Here is a 25,417-nt window from a genome sequence, read left to right on the forward strand (position 1 = left end):
GGAGAAAGATCTGGAGACTACGCAGTCTCGCAATCCTCTTTCTCACTTGAGCTAAGGTTTGAATTGGGTTAATATACAGATCCAAGGGGCGGAATCAGTTGTATTCTCATTTACATACAATCAATCAACTATATTCGCATCACAATCCATTACATGCAGTCAATCAATTTTCTTAGCATCCCAGTTATCACATAAATGGTTAAAGTGGGTGCTGTCTTACCCGCCCCTAACTTCAAACAGAAGTCATTCAAAACTAACACAAGGATATGTCCTGTCTGCAGCTGTGGAAATTGAGCCTTATCAAGGATACACTGCACTCCTTGTTCTGTGAAGCTGTTATCAGTGGCTCTTTAAATATACCCTGTACAGACACACACCTGTTTCTCATGAGGTAGCTTAAGTTCAGCCATTTTGTGTATTTAGTATTGCTATAATAATTAACAGCCATTTTGTGTCCTTAATCATTGTGTATACACTATCTCTTTCTACAAATTGCCTCTTCTAAACAGGGATCTAAGCCAATGAGTACCTTTTGTCCCAGCAGAACTATTCAAAAGTAATATAGGAGCAAAAATGTTGTTACAGGGCCACCGAGAATCTATATCATAGTCCAGTTTCAGAAAATGTCCCCCAACAGTCCCTTCTTTTGGCCCTGGAAGAAGTTTACTGAATCCCAGATGACCACAATGATTCGATATGAGGGCTGCAGGGTGCTTTAATACGGCCTTTGGGGCATGTAACGTCCCAGATGTTCCATACGTACACCGTGCATGCAGTGGCGGACCTACATTTTTGGGGCCCTGAAGCCTAAACTGTTATGGGGTCCCCTTCGCAACCAGCAACGAGGTCTGGGTAACCACTGTTATCTTCTTCAATGGGATTGTTCCACGACAATCACAAAATGTTTAAAAATGTAACCACTACATCTCAGATTTTGATTAAAATGGCTGTACTGGATTATCTCACATGTCAAAGCCACTGGTGTGAATAAAGATTTCCTATGCCTTATAGTTTTCGAGTTATGGGGGGGTGAAAATTAGGGAAATGTTATATACATGCATGATGCATCATAGAATGTAGAAATAAAACATAGAAAAGACCACAGTCAATATAATCTTTTATTTTTGACACCTATGAGAATATACTACATGAAGCACATTTTACAAAATACTCTTTTTTTTGGTTTTTCTAGCAACATATTCACGTACAGTTTTGTCATATGAGAGCTTCCTTGCAATGTCATTTTCGAGAGACAATATGCATAAAGAATTTAAGCGCTCTTCAGTCATGGTAGACCGAAATTTGTTCATTATAAAGGATAGCTTTGAAAAATTCCTTTCTGCTTCACAGCTCGTGATAGGCATTGTCAAGCACAGCTTAGCGCAGTAGTAATATTGGGGAACACTTCAATTAGATGTTGCTCACCAATAAGCTGAAGAACTTCTGCGCATTGCATTTTAGATGGCGTGTTTTCTTCTGTGCACTGGGATTTCCTAAGGTGCAAATATTTTTTGAACTGATAACACACGTTGACTAATTTGTGGTCAATATCATCTTTGTAATACGATATTATAAGTTTAATACTGTCCTCAGCAATTTCAGAATTGTTCACCAATTCTGAGGGGAACTTGAACCTTTTTGCAATCTGCTCATATGGGTCAATCCTCTTGCGTAACTGGATTATCAGCATTCATAGAGTTGATATAGAACTTCTATCCTAAATTTGTCAGCTCCTCTCAAAGAAATAATACCACTTGTTCCATCTGAAAATGTTCTTGTAACTATGAGTTTGGAAGCATCAGAATAACTTGAGGTGATATCGTCACACAAACCTTTTGCATCTGATTCAGTGTGTAATCCTATCGGCTGAATTTTCTCTGAGCTCTTTAACAAATGAAAGCAAAGATGATAGCAGAAGATAACCTTCAAATACATCAAAACCAGGGGTTTGGCGTTTCTTACTTGTTTAGTTGAAATATCCAGCACTTCTTCCCAAACGAATGTAAAAATAGCATATTCCAGCTTTACCAACTTGTGGTATAAATTCTTTGCATCTCGTTTACATTCAGGCTTCTCTTCTGAGTCTTCAAAAATATGTTTGAGAGTTTGTAAAATACCCAGATATCCATTTTTAATTGCCCGGACTGCTTCATAGTGTGCAGGCCATCTAGTTACACTTAAGCTCTTTAGAGAAAAATGTAGATTGCCCTGTGTGTTTAAAATCCCCCATCTTCGTGGAGATCCAGAAAAGAAAACATACAGCTCCTGCAAAATGCCAAAATAGTCAACAACTTCAGGTAGAGTAGACACTGCCTTTTCTCCAACAAGGTTAAGTGAATGGGCTGCACATGGTACATAGTCTGCGTACCTGTTAATGTTTTTAAGGAGTGCTTGCAGCCCTTTCTCTGAGCGCTTCATGTTAGGTGCATTATCGTAGGACTGACCACGGATACTTTCAAGTGAAAGCTTCTGTTCACCCAGGACTTGTTGTATTTTGTTGAACAAGGTCGTGGATGAATGGTTTTCTATCGGTAAAAATGTTAAAAATCTCTCACAGGGTTTTCCATTATAGCAGTATCGAACCACAATTACCAACTGGTCAACATGTGTCAGGTCAGGCGTAGAGTCAACAATAATAGAGTAGTATTTGGTGTCGAGGTTGTTGATTTGATTCACAATTTCACCTTGCACATGTTTTCCCATGATTTCTATCAATTCTTCATGCATGGGTTTGGATATTGCTAGAAAGAGCTCCCACGGTTTGTGCACGATCACTGGCTTCAATGGTATTTGCTTGGCTTATTTCAACTGTAGGTGTTGACAAACTTGACATTGCAAAATAGTTTGTTAGTTTTTGACACTTAGAAATTTCATCAGATCGCATTTCATTGAGTTTGCGTTTTTGGTATCCACTTAAGTACTTTCATGAACTCATTGTTATTCCTCTAGGGTCTTGACCTCTGTTAAAAAGGGGGGAAAAATTACATTAGCCACAGCAGAACAGCCACCTTCCCACAACACTCCACCTTTACAACAACTGTGCTACTGACTCGCAAACATTGGCATTGTTGAAATATATACAACAAAAAATTTGAGTCATGCGACTATTGTCGCGTGCTTTGAAAGGACATTTTTTTAGGTCTACTTTCAGAGAAAGGTTTTTTAAAAAAAACCCTTCTCAGAAAGTAAAGCACCATTTTTAAAGATTTATAATAAATAAGCTAAATAGACTAAACTAGGCTATGTTCAAGCTAGCCTACACTAGGCTAGACTAAGTTAGGCAAGAGTAGGCCACCAAAACTCATAGGCTAAGGTAATGGAACCCAATTTTACCATTATGTGAACACTTTTCACAATAAACACCTGTAATTTAACACAAATTCACCCTTTTATTACTTTGTCATAAATACTTGTAATATAGTATTAGCCTAGGCTATGCGGTCGGAGCCTACCTTCCGTTCACCTCTTCATAAAAACAATAGGCTTAGGCTAATCGAACACTATTTCACCTTTATTACTTGCCTTACTTTTCTAAATACAGCATTTATTTTTGAGTCGGGGTAATTAAAATATTGTATCCTTATGAACACTTTATTGAAAAAGATTCTTGTCTAGATCGCGATCACGAGTGCAATCACGTTGAAAATTCACGTTAGCATCGTGATTGCCTTTTCAACGGATCCCCTTTGTTGTTACGACACGTCATCGACTGTTTGTATTTCTGTCATAACTGTTAATAGTGTTTTAAATTATTTATAATTATTTTATATTAAATATATTTAGAATGAAACACCCTTAATTTGAACGTTTTTTCGTTTACGGCTAGCCTACATGATACTTTAATAACCTTTTAATTTTTACTTTTACTATTATTTTGTATTGAATTACACTATATTATTAATATTATTTTTTAAAAACCCCGTCTCATACAGTAGACCCAAAAGTTTTAAGCAATGTGGACAAAAGTCGCTTTGGGGGCCCCTCCGGGATTAGGGGCCCTGAAGCTTAAACTTCATTAGTTTCATAGTAGATCCGCCTCTGCGTGCATGTGATTCAAAGATCACCCCTCAAACAACCCCATATATGTCACATTTAATGTCTTGATATCAATCATTCCTGCCTCCCTGACTAACTCTGCTGTCTGTCATTAAATGTTGTTATTCATCGCAGTTTTCAAGTCAGCTCATCTAACGGTGCCACACTCTCTGCCACTAACTTTCACTCTGAAGTAGTTCCTCTGTGTGTGTCTGTCTGCTTTTTGTTTTTCAAAGCATGAATTTTTCATTAACCGGTGGTAAAGCTTAACTGATTGACCGATCTTGAGTCTTCGTTCCCTCAGAGTTTCTGCAAGATGTGGGACCATCTCTGGCTAGTTATAATCCTAACCCAAGTGATCCTTGCTAGGCCGATGGTGGTGGGCCGAAGGGGTGCAAAAGTTATAGCAATAGGAGGTTACCGTGGCAGAGACGCAGTATTTCATTTTCCTCCGTAAACTTAAAATGCACGGAGGCAGGTGTAATCTCTGAGACGCAACCATGAGTTCTGATTCACCCACATTCGTCCAACTCTCCCTGTCCCACCGGGTGGGGCAACGTGAGGGAGATCCCATGTATTATCCCTGCGTATAGCAGACGTCTCGATGAGATAGTACCTGAGGGAGGGGTTAGCCTGTATGATTCCAATGTCCTCCAGTTCGTTGTGAGGGTATGGCCCTGAGTCTGGTGTGATGATAGTGATCATCAGGACCATCTCTACCCCTGTCATTTCGTCCATTCTACAGTTGGGGATCGCTGAGTATACTCTGGTACCTCAGAGTACGGTTGTCCAGCGTCCCTTGCCATTCGGCTAGCTTAGCCAGTTGCAGGCTGTCTATTCAATCAGGCATCTCCCCCATTTAGATCAGATCAAGGTTGTGGCCTAGCTACCCTGTCAGAGCCTTCCGGCTGTCTCCCTTTCTCGGTCGATGGGTTTGTTAATTATTGTTGATTGTCTCAGTGTGTGTCCCTAACACTGTTGTCCTATTCAATTGTATACCCAGGCCCTCTTCCCCAAGCTAGCTCGACCTTTCTCTGCTCTCTCTAATATTCTCTTCCTTATTCCTGTAAGTTGTTCCACCTTCGCATTTAACCTTTGTATGTCTGGTGACTTTACCACAGAAGTTTTGTGTTGAGTCAAGTCACTACATCATTGATTATGCCTCTTTTAACCCTGTGTGGGTTGTCATGCCCTCAAAATCTAGTGGCACCCGTGTCATTGGCTTCATAACAACCTTACTTAAAACACGATACATATTCATTTCATATTATAAACAATACCGGAACCCACGAGAAATACAAAAACAATTTGTAAACCCATCTTTCCCCGAATGTAGCTGCAGCCACGCATTAAGATAAGTTCTATCATTGTTTCAGCCTCTAGCTGCTGGGATGCACATCTCGTCAATAAAATTATATAAAGCACCATAGTTCCTATCGCCACGTTGATCCGGTGTCCGTTGTGAAATCAGTGATGTTCCTGCGCTCGAATGTGCTTGTTGTTGTTCTGAGATCCCAAGAGCCACCAGGTGTCCCCACAGCTGCTGCTGGCGTTCCAGCCTTTTTTGAATGTTTAACCTAAAGATTTAAAGGAAAAGTGTCCTGGTCGTCCCCAGGTGTTCGGTGTTGTCCGTATAAAGCTTTTCCTGTATGGGCCGAACACGTCTGTCATTCAGGGGTTAGTAGTTCTCATGTTTTGCAACCTTTTCATATTTAGTTTCCTCGTGGTTACGCGCCTGATTCTGTTGCGCTTGAACCCGGCCCCGACGGGCTTGTGCCTGTTTAATTAGCCAGTTTACAATAACTCAACCAACTCAAATTCCTGAAGCTACTGTAAATATTGTCCACTTGCAGTTACTTGTAAAGTAAAACACCAAAGATCCATTCTGCTTGGGGCAGAGTGGGTTAACTAAAATATATCTGACAATTCAAAAATTAAGATTTGTAAGTTCCAATTAAAAATACATCTTCGGCTGTTTTTTTATTACTTTATCAGAATTACAAAGCCAGAGCTCCGAGTGTGGACAGGGGCGAACCCCAAACCCAGCTCCTCGCCTGCTCCAGAAACCAATTCAACTGAATCCAAATTCATGGTCCCCACAAGAGAGACATACCAAATCCAGGCATTAACAAGCACGGGACAATTCTCTGCTGGTTTGAAAAGGGGTGGAGGAAGAGTTCTCGACCAGACATCATTTTGTCACCACCCTCCTCTTGTTTAAACAAGAAACATGGGGCGAAATTCTCCGTTACCGGCGCAAAGTCCGCCGATCTGCGCAAAAAACGGCGCAAATCCGACTTGCGTCATGCCGGAAAAATGGGTCAAAAGTCTCCGGCCCGAAATGGGCTAGCAGCGACGTGACGGGATCCGCACTTGCGCACGTGGTTCACGCCGTGCAGCGTCATACGCGCCGCACGGCGTGACGGCTCATAAGGCCGCGCTGCTCCCCCCCCCCCACCCGACCGGAACACCCGACCGGAACAGCTGACTGGATGGCTGGCCGCCGCTCAGCCCCGAGGTTCCAGTCCCGTGACATTGAGGCGCTCCTGGACGCTGTGGAGCAGAGGAGGGACGCCCTGTATCCCGGGCACGGCCGCAGAGTTGCCCCACGCCACAGCCGGCGTCTGTGGAGGGAGGTGGCAGAGGCCGTCGCCGCTGTGGCCCTGACACCACGGACAGGCACCCAGTGCCACAAGAAGGTGAACGACCTCGTCAGAGCAGGCAGGGTGAGCCTCCCCCATAGCCCCCCTCCCCCATATCCCCCCCTCGCCCATATCCCCCCTCCCCCATATCCCCCCTCCCCCATATCCACCCATCCCCATAACCCCCCTCCCCCATATCCCCCCTCCCCCATATCCCCCCTCCCCCATATCCCCCTCTCCCCCATATCCCCCATATCCCCAAGTGAATCCAGCCCTAACCTTAACCTCTGCAATACACGCACAACCGATGGCGTGCATTCATATACCTGCCTAACACTGTTGCCTTTTACCCTTCCACCACCCCCACTCACCCCCCCCCCACTACAGGAGAAGCGCGCACACAACAATAGGGAGCATGTGAGGACTGGAGGAGGGCCCGCTGATGAGAGGCCACTGACCGAACACGAGGAAAGGGCCCTGGAACTGGCTGGCGGACCTGACGACCGGGAGGTTGCTGATGCAGAGGTCGGGGGCCCACCAGCAAGTGAGCCACCGACAGCCCGTCCCAATATCCCCCCTCCCCATATCACCTGATCACTGCCTGCGTGTCTAACCATGCATGCTTCATTGTGTATCGCAGGACCAAACGTCCAGGCACCCATCCCCGCAGATGCAGACCGCCCGCAGGATGCCCCTCGGAGGCCACGGCAGACGGAGAGACCCGGACCCTCCGGCATGCGACGCCCGCAGGATGCCCCTCGGAGGCCACGGGAGACGAGAGACCTGGAGCAACAGGGAGACGACACCCCCGTCACGTGCGGGAGCGACCACCCAGCGACGAGGGGGGCAGCCACAGGCCCCCGTCACATCCGAGCCAGGACACCACTACCCAGGACACCACTACCCAGGACACCACTACCCAGGACACCCCTACCCGGGACAGCACTACCCAGGAAGACGAAATACCGGACAGTGACTCAGAGTGGATGGTTGGAGACGAACCCCACCCCAAAGTGCCATGGACTCAGAGTGGGACGAAGAGCACGACACAACGCCACTGCTGTCACCAACACCCTCCACCATCGCAGAAGCACTCACCTCGGTTGGGCACTTTAGTGATGAGGCGTCTGGTACACTCACTGGTGCGCACAACACAGCCGTCCCGGTACAGCAGGTGGAGGTAGGAGCAGCAGAGGGGCCGGGCGGTCAGAGGGCAGCCCAGCCCAAGCGAACATCTGCCGCCCGGATGGATCCCGGGTTCCTGGAGTTACCACACCCACACATAGATCCGATGCAACCACCGACCCGGAGACGAGCGAAGAGGGTGACGGCCGGCTTGCGGCGGCTGCAGTCGCAGGTGGAGGAGTCCACCCGCGTCCAGGAGCTGGGAGTGGTGCCGGTCATGCGTGCCACCCAGGCCGACACCGCACGGGTGGCGTCCGCGGTGGAGGCAATGGGTGCGACGGTGTCAGACATGGGGAACGGTTTGCGAGGCCTGCGGCATTCCATGCAGGCGGCGTCTGTGGCCCAGGACACGGCTGCCCTCTCACAGGAGGCCATGACCCAGTGCCAGCGCCAGATGGCAGAGGTGCTCAACACCATGGCCCAGTCTCAGCAGGCCATAGCCCAGTCTCAGCAGGCCATCGCTGAGGGCATCGGCGCCAGCGGCCACGTGCGAGCCGGCGTCGCACTGTCACAGACAGGGTTTGCCAACCCCCTGGGCTCCATGGCTGCAAACCTGCAGTCCCCTGTTGACACCAGCACGAGCCTCCAGGACTGGCAGCGCCAGATGTCGGGGGGGCGTCGGATGGCCAGTCCATTCGCATCCCCCACCCATGTAGAGGCCTGGGGGCCATCGGGCACCCCGAGGGAGGAGGAGGTGGTGTGGTCCGTCCCGGGTCCCCCTGTAGGGGAGGTCCGGGAACACCGCGACACCTCGGACTCCCCCCCTTCCGTCCCAGGTGCATCGGGTGGGCAACGGGCAGGAAAGGCTGGCAGCTCGCCATCCCAGTCGCCCGGGCCGCAGCCTGGCCCATCTAGGCCAGGACGCCCCAGGAAACGGCCGCCAAAGGGATCCCGTGTCAGAGGGCAGGAATCACAGGAGTCCACCTCCAGTTCTGCTGCACCGTCTGGGGAACCACGTAGACGTAGTCAAAGGGCCCGTAAGGCCAAACAATTAGACACTGAGTAAGTTGGCACGGGTGTAGGGCACAGATGAGTTTTAGGGGCTAGAGCACGTGCATGAACTCCTTTGGTTATTAAAGTCAACGTTACACCTACAGAAGCTGCCTTTGTGCTCTGTCCAAAGTGTGCGGGGGTGTCATGTACGTTGAGCGCAAGTGTGTGTGTGAGGGGTGGTCTTACCTCAGCCCCAGGTGAGTCTGCCCCGTTCCCCCTGGGCCGCCATTATCATCCCCCCGGGCAGAGGACGGGACCATGCGCTGCAGTGTCACAGCCGCATGCAGGGATGGTCCGGGTGGATGGTGGTACTGTGGCCATGGGTCAGACATAGTCCAACGATGTGGAGCCAGGAGCTCATCGCAGGGCGGGTTGTCATCATCCTCCATGGTCTGCAATAGACACGCGTCCACCCGCAACTGTGTGAGCCCGGCCCGTTGTGCCGCAGGTGGATCGGCAATGGGGGGGATGGTGTGCATGCGGGTGGGGTGGGTGGGGTTGGGGAGGGGGGTGAGAGTGCTGGGTGGGTGGATGGGTGGGGGGTGTGGGTGGTCGGCTGTTGCCATGGTGTGCGGTCTGTGGCCATACTACCCGATTCCCACGCCCATCTAGTCAGTGAAGCGGGCCGCTATCAGTCTGTCCCATGCCCGCTGGGCCAGCCGGTAACGGTGGACAGCCACCCGCCTGTGTCTCGCCCGTCTGCCCTGACTATTGCCATCATCCCCCTCATCTGGGGAGGACTGCGCCTCTTCCTGCTGCTCCTCCACTCCGCCCTCCTCTGCCTGCGGCACATCGCCCCTCTGCTGGGCTATGTTGTGCAGGACGCAGCACACCACAATGATGCGGCCGACCCTATCTGACCGATTCTGGAGGGCGCCCCCAGAGAGGTCCAGGCACCTGAAACGCATCTTCAGCACGCCAAAGCACCTCTCTATCACTCCCCTTGTCGCTACATGGGCATCATTGTAGCGGTTCTCCGCCTCATTGCGTGGCCTCCGTATAGGCGTCATCAGCCACGATAGCAATGGGTAGCCCCTGTCGCCCAGCAACCAGCTCCTCAGCCGGGGATGGCGTCCCTCGTACATGCTGAGGATGGATGACCGCGACAACACGTATGAGTCGTGTACACTGCCTGGGTAACTGGCGCAGACTTGCAGGATCATCATGCGGTTGTCGCAGAGCACCTGCGTGTTCATCGAATAGGTCCCCTTCCTATTGGTGAACACGGCCCTGTTATCTGCAGGTGGCCGCACGGCGACGTGCATCCCATCAATCGCGCCCTGGACCATGGGGAACCCGGCCACGGCAGAGACGCCCACGGCCCGGGCATCTTGGCTGTCCCGGTCCACAGGGAAGCGGATGTAGTGGTGCACCATGGCATATAGGGCATCTGTCGCTGCCCGGATGCACCGATGTCTGCGATATGCCGGAAAGGTCCCCACTCGGTGCCTGGAATGACCCCGTTGCATAAAGGTTCAGGGCCACTGTAACCTTGACGGACACGGGGAGAGGGTGTCCCCCGCCAGTGCCACGCGGTGACAGGTGTGCCAGCAGGTGGCAGATGTGTGCCACGGTTTCCGGCCTCATCCGAAGTCTCCTCCTGCATTCCCGGTCCGTGAGGCCCTGGTATGACTGCCGGGGCCGGTACACACGGGGCGCCCTCGGGTGCCTCCGTTGCCGTGGGGCCGCGACGTCCTCCTCCCCCTCCTCGTCCTATCGGTCAGGTGTCCCTCCAGTCTGGGCGGCTGCCGCCTGCCCCTCTGCGGCAGCCTGCGCCGCCTCTCTGGCACGCTCCTCCTCCTCCTCCTCCTCCTCATCCAGGGCACCATGGACATTAGCGGCTGCCGCCACGGCGGCCAACATCGCTGGATGATCGGAAAACATGACGGCCTGGTGGGGGAAGGGGGGAATGACGACATGTCATCATTGCCCATATCCCTTCCTCCCCCCAGCCAGGTGGCATGGACCGCATGGGTCCAACTGTTGGAGGCAGGCACCTGGCCAGGTGGACCAACTCACTTGCCCTCGCATCCCCCTCCCCGGCACGGATCCCCCATCCTCCTCCCCGGCACGGACCCCCCCGTCCTCCTCCCAGGCATGGATGCCACCCCACCCCCCATCCTCCTCCCCGGCACGGACCACCGCCCCCAACCCCCATCCACCTCCCCGGCACGGACCCCCCATCCTCCTCCCCGGCACGGACCCCCCCCCCCATCCTCCTCCCCGGCACGGACCCCCCCCCCCCCCACCCCCCATCCTCCTCCCCGGCACGGACCCCCCATCCTCCTCCCCGGCACGGACCCCCCATCCTCCTCCCCGGCACGGACCCTCCCCCCCCCACCCCTATCCTCCTCCCCGGCACGGACCCCCCATCCTCCTCCCCGGCACGGACCCCCCATCCTCCTCCCCGGCACGGACCATCCCCCCCCACCCACATCCTCCTCCCCGGCATAGACCCCCCATCCCCCTCCCGGCACGGACCCCCCCCCCCATCCTCCTCCCCGGCACGGACCCCCCCCCCCCACTCCCCATCCTCCTCCCCGGCACGGACCCCCCATCCTCCTCCCCGGCATGGACCCCCCCATCCTCCTCCCTGGCACGGACCACCGCCCCCACCCCCCATCCACCTACCCGGCACGGACTCCCCATCCTCCTCCCTGGCACGGACCCCCCATCCCCCTCCCCGGCACGGACCCCCCCATCACCCTCCCCGGCACGGACCCCCCCCCATCCTCCTCCCCGGCACGGACCCCCCCCCAACCCCCATCCTCCTCCCCGGCACGGACCCCCCTATCCCCCTCCCCGGCACGGACCCCCCCCCGTCCTCCTCCCCGGCACGGACCTCCCCATCCCCTTCCCCGGCAAGGACCCCCCCCCATCCTCCTCCCCGGCACGGACCCCCCCCCCCCCACCCCCCATCCTCCTCCCCGGCACGGTCCCCCCATCCTCCTCCCCGGCACGGACCCCCCTCCCGGCACTCCCCCGGAGCCCAGCCCACTCTAACCACACCCCCCCCCCCCCGCCCCGCCGCACACACACACACACAACCCGAGACACACCTCTCCCCACACATTCAGACTGCGGCCACGCCATTGCCTGCCCAGCGGCCAAGCCCCCAGGCCGTCACTCACCTCCTCGCTGGTCGGCGTGAGCCTGGAGCACAGGGTCACGCCGATGAAAAGGAGGTTTAATTCACGTCGACGTGAACGGTCATCACGTCGACGGGACTTCGGCCCATCCGGAAGGGAGAATATCGGCAGGCCGAAAATCGGCTGCCTTGCGCAGACCCGTGCCATTCTCCGCGGCAGCGGCGACATTAACGCCCCGCCGACTTTTCTCCCTTCGGAGACTTCGGCAACCGGCGGGGGCGGGATTCACGGCGGCCAACGGCCATTCTCCGACCCGCTGGGGGCTCGGAGAATGACGCCCCAGACATTTTCTCAAGAACAGACCTCAAATATTAACTGTCACAGAACCGCAATAGTAAACATTGCGTTTTTTCGATGTACGAAGGCAGTTCAGTATCCTGAGCAAAGGACCAAACATAAATTCATCGGCGTTTCTTCGCGCCAGAGAAATGCAAAATGAGGGGAGCCGTTCTCCGACCCCCCAGCGGGTCGGAGAATGGCCGTTGGCCGCCGTGAATCCCGCCTCCGCCGGGGAGGAGGATGGCGGGGGGGGGTCCGTGCCGGGGAGGGCCGGGGAGGGGGATGGGGGGGGGGTCCGTGCCGGGGAGGGGGATGGGGGGATCCGTGCCGGGGAGGAGGATGGGGGGGGTCCGTGCCGGGGAGTGGGATGGGGGGGTTGTCCGTGCCGGGGAGGAGGATGGGGGGTCTGTGCCGGGGAGGGGGATGGGGGGGGGTCCGTGCCGGGGAGGAATATGGGGGGGTCCGTGCCGGGGAGGAATATGGGGGGGTCCGTGCCGGGGAGAAGGATGGGGGGGGGGGTCTGTGCCGGGGAGTGCTCCTGACTCCGGAACTCAATCCCTCTACCAATAAAGGCCAACACACCATAGGCCTTCTTCACAACCCTATCAACCTGGGTGGCAACTTTCAGGGATCTATGTACGTGGACACCTAGATCCCTCTGCTCATCCACACTTCCAAGAACTTTACCATTAGCCAAATATTCCGCATTCCTGTTATTCCTTCCATAGTGAATCACCTCACACTTCTCTACATTAAACTCCATTTGCCACCTCTCAGCCCAGCTCTGCAGCTTATCTATATTCCTCTGTAACCTGCTACATCCTTCCACACTGTCGACAACACCACCGACTTTAGTATCGTCTGCAAATTTACTCACCCACCCTTCTGCGCCTTCCTCTAGGTCATTGATAAAAATGACAAACAGCAACGGCCCCAGAACAGATCCTTGTGGGAAGCCACTTGTAACTGAACTCCATTCTGAACATTTCCCATCAACCACCACCACCAGCTAGCCAATTTCTGATCCACATCTCTAAATCTCCCTCAATCCCCAGCCTCCGTATTTTCTGCAATAGCCTACCGTGGGGAACCTTATCAAACGCTTTACTGAAATCCATATACACCACATCAACTGCTCTACCCTCGTCTACCTGTTCAGTCACCTTCTCAAAGAACTCGATAAGGTTTGTGAGGCATGACCTACCCTTCACAAAGCCATGCTGACTATCCCTGATCATATCATTCCTATCTAGATGATTATAAATCTTGTCTCTTATAATCCCCTCCAAGACTTTACCCACTACAGACATGAGACTCACCGGTCTATAGTTGCCGGGGTTGTCTCTGCTCCCCTTTTTGAACAAAGGGACCACATTTGCTGTCCTCCAGTCCTCTGGCACTATTCCTGTAGCCAATGATGACATAAAAATCAAAGCCAAAGGTCCAGCAATCTCTTCCCTGGCCTCCCAGAGAATCCTAGGATAAATCCCATCAAGCCCCGGGGACTTATCTATTTTCAGCCTGTCCAGAATTGCCAACACCTCTTCCCTACGTACCTCAATGCAATCTATTCTATTAGCCTGGGTCTCAGCATTCTCCTCCACAACATTATCTTTTTCCTGAGTGAATACTGACGAAAAATATTCATTTAGTATCTCGCCTATCTCTTCAGGATCCACACACAACTTCCCCTCCCTGTCCTTGACTGGTCCTACTCTTTCCCTAGTCATTCGCTTATTCCTGACATACCTCTCGAAAGCTTTTGGGTTTTCCTTGATCCTACCTGCCAAATACTTCTCATGTCCCCTCCTTGCTCGTCTTAGCTCTCTCTTTAGATCCTTCCTCGCTACCTTGAAACTATCCATCGCCCCAACTGAAACTTCACACCTCATCTTCACATAGGCCTCCTTCTTCCTCTTAACAAGAGATTCCACTTCTTTGGTAAACCACGGTTCCCTTGCTCTACGCCTTCCTCCCTGCCTGACCGGTACATACTTATCAAGAACACGCAGTAGCTGATCCTTGAACAAGCTCCACTTATCCAGTGTGCCCAACACTTGCAGCCTACTTCTCCACCTTATCCCCCCCAAGTCACGTCTAATGGCATCATAATTGCCCTTCCCCCAGCTATAACTCTTGCCCTGCGGTGTATACTTATCCCTTTCCATCATTAACGTAAACGTCACCGAATTGTGGTCACTGTCCCCAAAGTGCTCTCCTACCTCCAAATCCAACACCTGGCCTGGTTCATTCCTCAAAACCAAATCCAACGTGGCCTCGCCTCTTGTTGGCCTGTCAACATATTGTGTCAGGAAACCCTCCAGCACACACTGTACAAAAAACGACCCATCTAATGTACTCGAACTATATCTTTTCCAGTCAATATTTGGAAAGTTAAAGACTCCCATAATAACTACCCTGTTACTTTCGCTCTTATCCAGGATCATCCTCGCCATCCTTTCCTCAACATCACTAGAACTATTTGGAGGCCTATAGAAAACTCCCATACAGGGTGACCTCTCCTTTCCTGTTTCTAACCTCAGCCCATACAACCTCGGAAGATGAGTCCCCATCTAGCATCCTCTCTGCCACCGTAATACTGCTCTTGACTAGCAGCGCCACACCTCCCCCTCTTTTGCCTCCTTCTCTGAGCTTACAGTCAATTCTGTGCTCCTGACCTCTTACTCTCAATCTCTCGTACCCTAAAACTACAATCCAGGTTCCCATGCCCCTGATGCATTAGTTTAAACCCCCCCAAAGAGCACTAACAAATCTCCCCCCCAGGATATTTGTGCCCCTCAGGTTCAGATGTAGACCATCCTGTCTGTAGAGGTCCCACCTTCCCCAGAAAGAGCCCCAGTTATCCAGAAATCTGAATCCCTCCCACCTGCACCATCCCTGTAGCCATGTGTTTAAATGCTCTCTCTCCCTATTCCTCATCTCACTATAACGTGGCACGGGCAACAACCCAGAGTTAATAACTCTGTTTGTTCTAGTTCTGAGCTTCCACCCTAGCTCCCTGAAAGCCTGCCTGATATCCTTGTCCCCTTTCCTACCTATGTCGTTAGTGCCTGCGTGGACCACGACTTGGGGCTGTTCCCCCTCCCCCTTAAGGACCCGGAAAACACGATCCGAGACATCACGTACCCTTGCACCTGGGAGGCAACATACCAAACGTGAGTCTCTCACGCTCCCACAAAATCTCCTATCTGTGCCCCTGACTATAGAGTCCCCAATTACTAATGCTCTGCTCATCTCCCCCCTTCCCTTCTGAGCAACAGGGACAGACTCCGTGCCAGAGGCCCGTACCCTATGGCTTACCCCTGGTAAGTCGTACCCCCCACAAGTATCCAAGGCATGTACGAGGGACGCCATCCCCGGCTGAGGGGCTGGTTGCTGGGCAACAGGGGCTACCCATTGTGATCGTGGCTGATGACGCCTATACGGAGGCCACGCAATGAGGCGGAGAACCGCTACAATGATGCCCATGTAGCGACAAGGGGAGTGATAGAGAGGTGCTTTGGCGTGCTGAAGATGCGTTTCAGGTGCCTGGACCTCTCTGGGGGCGCCCTCCAGTATCGGTCAGATAGGGTCGGCCGCATCATTGTGGTGTGCTGCGTCCTGAACAACATATCCCAGCAGAAGGGCGATGTGCCGCAGGCAGAGGAGGGCGGAGTGGAGGAGCAGCAGGAAGAGGCGCAGTCCTCCCCAGATTAGGGGAATGGGGGCAATGGTCAGGGCAGACGGGCTAGACACAGGCGGGTGGCTGTCCACCGTTACCGGCTGGCCCAACGGGCACGGGACAGGCTGATAGCCGCCCGCTTCACTGACCAAATGGGCGTGGGAATCGGGTAGTATGGCCACAGACCGCACACCACGGCAACAGCCGACCACCCACACCCCCCACCCATCCACCCACCCAGCACCCTCACCCCCCTCCCCAACTCCACCCACCCCACCGGCATGCACCCCCCCCCCCCCCCCCCCATTGCCGATCCACCTGCGGCACAACGGGCCGGGCTCACACAGTTGCGGGTGGACGCGTGTCTATTGCAGGACATGGAGGATGATGACAACCCGCCCTGCGATGAGCTCCTGGCTCCACATCGTTGGACTATGTCTGACCCATGGCCACAGTACCACCATCCACCCGGACCATCCCTGCATGCGGCTGTGACACTGCAGCGCACGGTCCCGTCCTCTGCCCGGGGGGATGTTGATGGCGGCCCAGGGGGAACGGGGCAGACTCACCTGGGGCTGAGGTAAGACCACCCCTCACACATACACTTGCGCTCAACGTACATGACACCCCCGCACGCTTTGGACAGAGCACAAAGGCAGCTTCTGTAAGTGTAACATTGACTTTAATAACCAAAGGAGTTCATGCACGTGCCCTAGACCCTAAAACTCATCTGTGCCCTGCACCCGTGCCAACTTACTCAGTGTCTGTGATAGTATGTATTGGGGGTCATGTGGGACTGGAAGCCCTAATGTCATTGGCTGACAGATCCCGGGTCCTGGTTGGCCGTTGACCTCTAGCTCCGCCCTGAAGGCGGAGTTTAAGAAGCCGGAGTCTTCCCCCGCAGGCCAGTTTACTATCGAGCTGCGGGGGAACAGACACGCTTAATAAAGCCTCATCGACTTCACTCTATTCGTCTCACGGAGTCTTTGTGCGCCACAATTTATTAAGCGTGCCTAAAAAGGACTATGGAGCTCAGGATCATTCCGGAATGCCTGAGGATCAGCCCCCACGCAGTGAACGCGGCAGCAGCCTTCAAGCACTGGCAGACTTGCTTCGAGGCCTACCTCAGAACGACCACCGGCCGGGTCTCAGAAGACCAAAAACTGCAGGTCCTGCACTCGAGGGTGAGCACGGAGATCTTCTCCCTCATCGAAGACTCGGAGGATTTCCAGACGGCGTTCGCAGCACTGAAAAGTCTCTATGTCCGCCCAGTTAACCAAATCTACGCTCGCTTCCAGCTCGCGACGAGACGGCAAGGTCCCGGAGAATCGATGGACGAGTTCTACGCCGCGCTGCTGATTTTGGGACGAGCCTGCAGCTGCCCGTCGGTGAATGCAAACGAACACACGGACATGTTAATGCGCAATGCTTTTGTGGCAGGTATGCAATCCTCCCAAATCCGCCAAAGACTTCTAGAAAAAGAGTCGCTCGGACTCTCAGAGGCCCGGGCCCTAGTAGCCTCCCTAGATGTGGCCACGCGTAATACCCGCGCCTACGGCCCCGACCGCGCGGTGACCCATTGGGCCCCGTACGTACCCGTCGCGGAAAACCCCCTACCCCCCCCCCCGGACACCCCACAGGCTTGCGCAGTCCAAACGCCGAGTCGCACCGGGGGCGCCCGCTGTTATTTCTGCGGCCAGGCGAAACACCCCCGACAGCGCTGCCCGGCCCGCGCAGCCATCTGCAAAAGCTGCGGGAAAAAGGGCCATTATGCGGTTGTGTGCCGGTCCCGCGAGGTCGCCGCCGTCCCGGGAGCACAGGGAGCCCTGCAAGCAGTTTACGCGCCCCAACCCCCCCAGCACGCCATGTACGACCCGCAGGCGCAGCCGCTCTGGGTCCCGACCACCGCGGTCCCGGGAGAACTGGGAGCCCTGCATGCCACCTACGCTCCCCAACCCCCCTCCCCGCAGCCCATGTATGACCCGCCGCCGGCGCTACCGCCTTGGGTCCCGGCCAACACTCTCCATGGAGAGGAGGGAGTTTTCCGCGTCCCTAACGCCACCCTAACCCCCACCCCGCGCCCCACGCCTGACCCGCCGGCGCCGCCGACCTGGGCCCCGACCACCGCTGTCCCCGGTGAGGGAGCTCCGCGCGGTCCTAGCGCTCGCGGTCCTAGCGCTCGCGGTGAGGGAGCTCCCGGCGGTCCTAGCACTCGCGGTCCTAGCGCTCCCCAGCCCCCCCAGCACACCATGTGCGACCCGCAGACGCCGCCATTTTGGGTCCCGGCCACCACGAGGGGAGGAGGGGCGCCGCCATCTTGGACCGCCCCAGAACTGTACGACGCGTGGGGGCGACCAATTTGTCTAACCCCGCCGCCATCTTGTGACCCCCCAGCCACGTGCGATGTATGGGGGCGGCCATTTTGTTCATCCCCGACGCCATCTTGGACGGCAACAACGGACCCCACTCCACTACTACAACCAAAGCTCGCTTCGATTACGCTCGATCAAGCTCGGCCCCGGACACTCCAGACGACGACGACAACGGTACTAATAAACGGCCACGAGACGCCATGCCTAGTCGACTCCGGGAGCACGGAAAGCTTTATACACCCCGACACGGTAAGACGCTGTTCCTTAACCACCTATCCCAGCGCACAAAAGATTTGCCTAGTTGCAGGATCCCACTCCGTACAGATCCAGGGATTCTGCATAGTTACCCTAACGGTGCAGGGGTGGGAGTTCAAAAGCTACAAACTAAACGTCCTTCCCCAATTCTGTGCCCCCACCTTGCTGGGATTAGATTTCCAATGCAATCTACAGAGCCTTACGTTCAAATTCGGCGGCCCCATACCCCCACTCACTATCTGCGGCCTCGCCACCCTCAAGGTGCAACCCCCGTCCTTGTTTGCGAACCTCACCCCGGATTGCAAACCCGTCGCCACTAGGAGCAGACGGTACAGCGCCCAGGACCGGACCTTCATTCGGTCCGAAGTCCAGCGGCTACTAAAGGAGGGCATAATCCAGGCCAGCAATAGTCCCTGGAGAGCGCAGGTGGTAGTAGTGAAGACAGGGGAGAAACAAAGGATGGTCATTGACTATAGCCAGACCATCAACAGGTACACACAACTAGACGCGTACCCTCTCCCCCGCATATCCGACATGGTCAATCGGATTGCCCAATATAAAGTCTTCTCCACCGTGGACCTCAAGTCCGCCTACCATCAGCTCCCCATCCGCCCAAGTGACCGCAAGTACACAGCCTTCGAGGCAGACAGGCGATTATACCATTTCCTACGGGTCCCTTTTGGCGTCACAAACGGGGTCTCGGTCTTCCAACGGGAGATGGACCGAATGGTTGATCAACATGGGTTGTGGGCCACGTTCCCGTATCTCGACAATGTAACCATCTGCGGCCACGATCAGCAGGACCACGACGCCAACCTCCAAAAATTCCTCCAGACCGCCAAAGCCTTGAACCTCACGTACAACGAGGACAAGTGCGTTTTTAGCACCGACCGGCTAGCCATTCTGGGCTACGTAGTGCGCAATGGGATAATAGGCCCCGACCCCGAATGCATGCGCGCACTCATGGAATTTCCCCTCCCACACTGCCCAAAAGCCCTGAAACGCTGCTTGGGGTTCTTTTCGTACTACGCCCAGTGGGTCCCCCAGTACGCAGACAAGGCCCGCCCCCTAATACAGACCACGACCTTCCCTCTGTCGACAGAGGCTTGCCAGGCCTTCAGCCGTATCAAAGCGGATATTGCAAAGGCCACGATGCGCGCCATCGATAAGTCCCTCCCCTTCCAGGTCGAGAGCGACGCCTCCGACGTAGCTCTAGCGGCCAACCTTAACCAAGCGGGCAGACCCGTGGCCTTTTTCTCCCGGACCCTCCACGCCTCAGAAATCCGCCACTCTTCAGTAGAAAAGGAAGCCCAAGCCATAGTGGAAGCTGTGCGACATTGGAGGCATTACCTGGCCGGCAGGAGATTCACTCTCCTCACCGACCAACGGTCGGTAGCCTTCATGTTCGATAATGCACAGCGGGGCAAAATCAAAAACGACAAAATCTTAAGGTGGAGGATCGAGCTCTCCACCTTCAACTATGAGATTTTGTATCGTCCCGGAAAGCTGAACGAGCCGTCCGATGCCCTATCCCGCGGCACATGTGCCAATGCACAAATTAACCGCCTCCAAACCCTCCACGAGGACCTCTGCCACCCGGGGGTCACTCGGTTTTACCACTTCATCAAGTCCCGCAATCTCCCATACTCTTTAGAGGAGGTCCGTACAGTCACAAGGGACTGCCACATCTGCGCGGAATGCAAGCCGCATTTTTTTAGGCCAGATGGAGCGCACCTGATCAAGGCTTCCCGCCCCTTTGAACGCCTCAGTCTCGATTTCAAAGGGCCCCTCCCCTCCACCGACCGCAACGCATATTTTCTTAATGTAGTGGACGAATACTCCCGCTTCCCTTTTGCCATTTCCTGTTCTGACATGATCGCGGCCACAGTCATTAAAGCCCTGAACAGCATCTTCACACTGTTCGGTTACCCCGCATACGTCCACAGCGACAGGGGGTCCTCTTTCATGAGTGACGAGCTGCGCCAGTTCCTGCTCAGCAGGGGCATAGCCTCAAGCAGGACGACCAGCTACAACCCCCGGGGGAACGGGCAAGTAGAAAGGGAGAACGGCACGGTCTGGAAGGCCGTCCTACTGGCCCTATGGTCCAGGGACCTCCCAGTTTCACGGTGGCAGGAGGTCCTCCCGGACGCTCTCCATTCCATCCGGTCGGTATTATGTACGAGCACTAATCAAACGCCACATGAGCGTCTCCCCGCCAAGCGGATCGCCAGTGGAATATTCCTGGCTGGGAGTGACCCGGCCAAGCGGATTTACAATGGAATATTCCTGGCTGGGAGTGACCCGGCCAAGCGGATTTACAATGGAATATTCCTGGCTGGGAGTGTCCCGGCCAAGCGGATCTCCAATGGAATATTCCTGGCTGGGAGTGACCCGGCCAAGCGGATCTCCAATGGAATATTCCTGGCTGGGAGTCACCCCGCCAAGCGGATCTCCAATGGAATATTCCTGGCTGGGAGTGTCCCGGCCAAGCGGATCTCAAATGGAATATTCCTGGCTGGGAGTCACCCCGCCAAGCGGATCTCCAATGGAATATTCCTGGCTGAGTGTCACCCCGCCAAGCGGATCTCCAATGGAATATTCCGGGCTGGGAGTGACCTGGCCAAGCGGATCTCCAATGGAATATTCCTGGCTGGGAGTCACCCCGCCAAGCGGATCTCCAATGGAATATTCCTGGCTGGGAGTCACCCCGCCAAGCGGATCTCCAATGGAATATTCCTGGCTGAGTGTCACCCCGCCAAGCGGATCTCCAATGGAATATTCCGGGCTGGGAGTGACCTGGCCAAGCGGATCTCCAATGGAATATTCCTGGTCTACAGGATGGGATGCCTGTTGGGTCGTTTCAGCGATTATTCGGTCACTGAGTGTCACTGATCTCTCGGTTTTGTTGCTGTGTGACCGTGAGTTCATTTAAAGATGAGGTTGTGGTGAAATAAAGCAGAGTGAGGGAGCCTCTCTGCTGCTCTCACTGATTGGAGGCTGCAATGCTGGCAGTGGGAATGTGTGTTAATCACTGACACAGAAATCGCTCTTGGCTCCAGCTGTCATGGCCCGGGGGAGATGAACAATAATGTGGCCATTTCGCTGAACTAAATAAAACTGTCAGTCAGTATGAAATAAAATAAAAATATCCAAAAAATTATAAAATATGCAGCAATTGCAACATGTACACAGATTAATACACAATTTAACCCCCTCACACACACATACACACTCACACACCCTGGGTGAGCGCGCGGTCAATTCTAGCCCCACAGACACCCGAGTCCCAGCATAAGTGAAATCACCAATAATTTGTATATTTTTCCTGAGATCTTTGATCCTCGCTGCTCCAATGACTGACAGGCACCAGATTTGTAAGCAACCCATATAAAAACTGTTTATTTGTAACAAGAGAAAAGATAAACAGCTAATTGTAATACTAGAACTACAGGCCGCTAATCTAATTATTCCCCGAACCCCGTTTCACCCTCAACCCAGACATGCGAAAGACAGACAATCGGTGGGGGTAGGGAAGGATCACAATAACGGGGATTAAGCTGGGGATGAGAGATGAGTAACTTCGCTGCTGAGGTTGTGGCCTTTGTCAGCGATGATCCTCTCTGGCCACAAAGTGTTGAAAACCCTCGGTTAATTCTGACCTTTTCCTATCTGCCTTCAATTGGAACTCTCAGGCTGTAAAGCTTCCTCTGGGGAGTTACCTTCACTCCCATTGACTTGGGCTTTCACAGAGAAAACTCCCGCCAGGTAATTAGGAAATAAATGCTTCTGGGGAAATTAAAGGGATTGAAGGCAGACAAATCTCCAGGGCCTGATAATTTTCATCCCAGATTACTGAAGGAAGTGGTCCTAGAAACAGTAGATCCATTGGTGGTCATTTCCCAAAATTCACTCTGGAATGGTTCTCAGATTGGAGGGTAGATAATATAACCCTGCAACTCACAAAGGGAGGTGGAGAGGAAACAGGGAACTATAGACCAGTGAGCGTAACGTCAGTACCAGAGACGTTGCTGTCCATTATGGAGACCATGATCAAAGATTTCATAGCACAGAGTTTGGGAAGCAGTGGCAGAATCAGACAAAGTCAGCATGGATTTACAAAAGGAAAATCATGCTTGACAAATCTACTGGAATTTTTTGAGGATGTAACTTGTGGAGTTGACCAGGGAGAACCAGTGGATGTGGTTAGTCAGACTTTCAGAAGGCTTCGACAAGGTCTGATATAGCAGATTATTGTGTAAAGTTAAATCGCATCGAATCACGAGTAGTGTCTTGAGATGGAGAGAAAGCTAGTAAGCAAACAGGAAGCACACATTTGGAATAAATGGGCCTTTTCCGATTGGCAGGCAGTGACTAGTGGGGTACTGCAGCATCTGTGGTAGGACCCCAATTGTTCACATTACATTTTAATGATTTGGACGAGGGAGATGATGCAAAGTTGGGTGGGAGGGTGAGCTGTGAGGAGGATGCAGAGATGCTTCAGTGGGACTTGGACAGGCTGAGTGAGTGGGAAAATGCATGGCAGATGCAGTATACTGTGGGTAAATGTGAGGCTATCCGCTTCGGGAGCAAGAATAGGAAGGCAGATTATTGTTTGAATGGGTGTAAATTGAGGGAGGTGTAGATACTCAGCGAGACCTTGGTGTCCTCTGCATCAGTCGCTGAAAGTAAGCGTGCAGGTACATAAACACAGAACATACAGTGCCGAAGGAGGCCATTCAGCCCATCGAGTCTGCACCGACCCACAATGCCCTCACTTCCACCCTATCCCCATAACCCAATAACCCCTCCTGACCTTTTTTTTTGACACTAAGGGCAATTTAGCGTGGCCAATCCACCTAACCTGCATGTTTTTGGACTGTGAGAGGAAACCGGAGTAACCGGAGGAAACCCACGCAGACGGGGGGAGAACGTGCAGACTCCACATAGACAGTGACCCAGCGGGGAATCGAACCTGGGACCCTGGCGCTGTGAAGCCACAGTGCTAACCACTGTGCTACCGTGCTGCCATCAGACAGTAAAGAAGGCCAGTGGTATGTTGGCCGACACAGTGAGAGGGTTTGAGTAAAGGAATAGAGATGTTTTACTGTAATTGTATCGGCATTGGTGAGGTCGCACCTGGAGTATTGTGGGCAGTTTTGGTGACCTTATCTGAGGAAGGATGTTCTTGCTATGGAGGGAGGACAGCGAAGGTTTACCCGGCTGATTCCTGGGATGGCGGGACTGCAATATGAGGGGAGACTTAATCAGTTAGGATTAGATTGACTGGAGTTTCGAAGAGTGAGAGGGGATCTCACAGGAACTGACATAATTCTAACAGGATTAGACAGGGTCGATTCAGAAAGATTCCGATGTTGGGGAGTCCAGAACAAGGGGTCATAGTTTGAGGATAAGGGGTAAACCTTTTAGGACTGAGGTGAGGAGAAATTTCTTCATCCAGAGAGCGGTGATTCTGTGGAATTCACAACTACAGAAAGTAGTTGAGACCAAAACACTGTTTAGGAAGGAATTCGATATCGCTCTTGGAGCTAAAGGGATCGAGGGATATGGGGGGAAGGCGGGATCAGGGTATTGAACTTGATGATCAGCCATGATCAGAATGGATGGCAGGGCAGGGCCGAATGGCCTCCCCTGCTTCTGTTTTCGATGTATGTTTCAATGTCGGTCTGTGCAATTCTAACTTGTGTCCACCAGGTGGACTATCAGCCTCACTGAGTCAACGTTCGAATTCTCTGGCTGGGAGTTTCCAGCAGCTTTCCCGCCCACTCTCTGCCTTTTAGCGACTTGTCTGGTCTTTGTGCAGGATTCCTGGCTGTGGTATGAAGAGGGGGAGAGAAGGGCCTGGTCTTCAGGACCCTTTTCGGGTTCTCAGGGCAGTGAGGCAGCCTCTCTGCTCCTCGCTCTGATTGGAGCCTGCAATGCTGGGAGTGGGAATGTTTGTTAATTCCTGATTCCGGAATCACGGCTCCGGTTGTCAGGACCCCGGGGAGATGATCAACAATGTGGCCATTTCGATGAATTTAATAAAACTGTCAGTCAGGAAGAAAAATCAAATGTTCAAAAATAAGAAAATTACCACCAATTGCAACATGTCCACAATTTAATACATAATTAAATCCAGAATACATCACACACACACCCACTCAGACACTGTTACAATACCCTGGGCGAGAGCACAGTCAATTACAGCCCCACAGACCCTCCACACCCACAGCAGCTCCCCCAGTCCCACAGTGTCTCCCCCTTCCCCACCTCATCTCCCCCTCCCACACCACATCTCCCCCTCCCACACCACATCTCCCCCTCCCCCACCACATCCCCCTCCCCACCACATCTCCCCCTCCCCCACCACATCCCCCTCCCCACCACATCTCCCCCTCCCCACCACATCCCCCTCCCCCAACACATCCCCCTCCCCACCACATCTCCCCCTCCTAACCACATCCCCCTCCCACACCACATCTCCCCCTCCCCCACCACATCCCTCTCCCCACCACATCTCCCCCTCCCACACCACATCCCCCTCCCCACCACATCCCCCTCCCACATCACATCTCCCGCTCCCACACCCCATCCCCCTCCCACACCACATCCCCCTCCCACACCACATCTCCTGACCACCCTACCAACCTCCCCACGTCCCCCCCTCCCCCACCACATCTCCTGACCACCCTACCAACCTCACCCCGTCTCCCCTCCCAAACCGCGTCTCCCCCACCCCCATGCTGTCCCTGTCTGTCCCAACCCCCACCACGTTTCCCGACCCTCGCACCCATGCCAACACTCCCCACCCTCCACCACGTCTCC

General features: G+C 53.7%; 1 protein-coding gene across 1 annotated transcript; it reads right to left on the reverse strand.

Moving 5' to 3' along the window:
• Nucleotides 1-953: 953 nt before the first annotated feature.
• On the reverse strand, nucleotides 954-5,829 carry LOC140402550 (uncharacterized). Its single transcript, XM_072490400.1, has 2 exons — nucleotides 5,461-5,829; nucleotides 954-2,960 (listed from the first exon to the last, which is right to left on the reverse strand). Exon 2 carries the CDS (start codon nucleotides 2,725-2,727, stop codon nucleotides 1,684-1,686), a length of 1,044 nt encoding a protein of 347 aa, XP_072346501.1. The 5' UTR covers nucleotides 2,728-2,960; nucleotides 5,461-5,829; the 3' UTR covers nucleotides 954-1,683.
• Between the last annotated feature and the right edge of the window lie 19,588 nt (nucleotides 5,830-25,417).

This window comes from Scyliorhinus torazame, chromosome 25, assembly GCF_047496885.1.
Source record: "Scyliorhinus torazame isolate Kashiwa2021f chromosome 25, sScyTor2.1, whole genome shotgun sequence".
Lineage (NCBI taxonomy): Eukaryota > Metazoa > Chordata > Chondrichthyes > Carcharhiniformes > Scyliorhinidae > Scyliorhinus > Scyliorhinus torazame.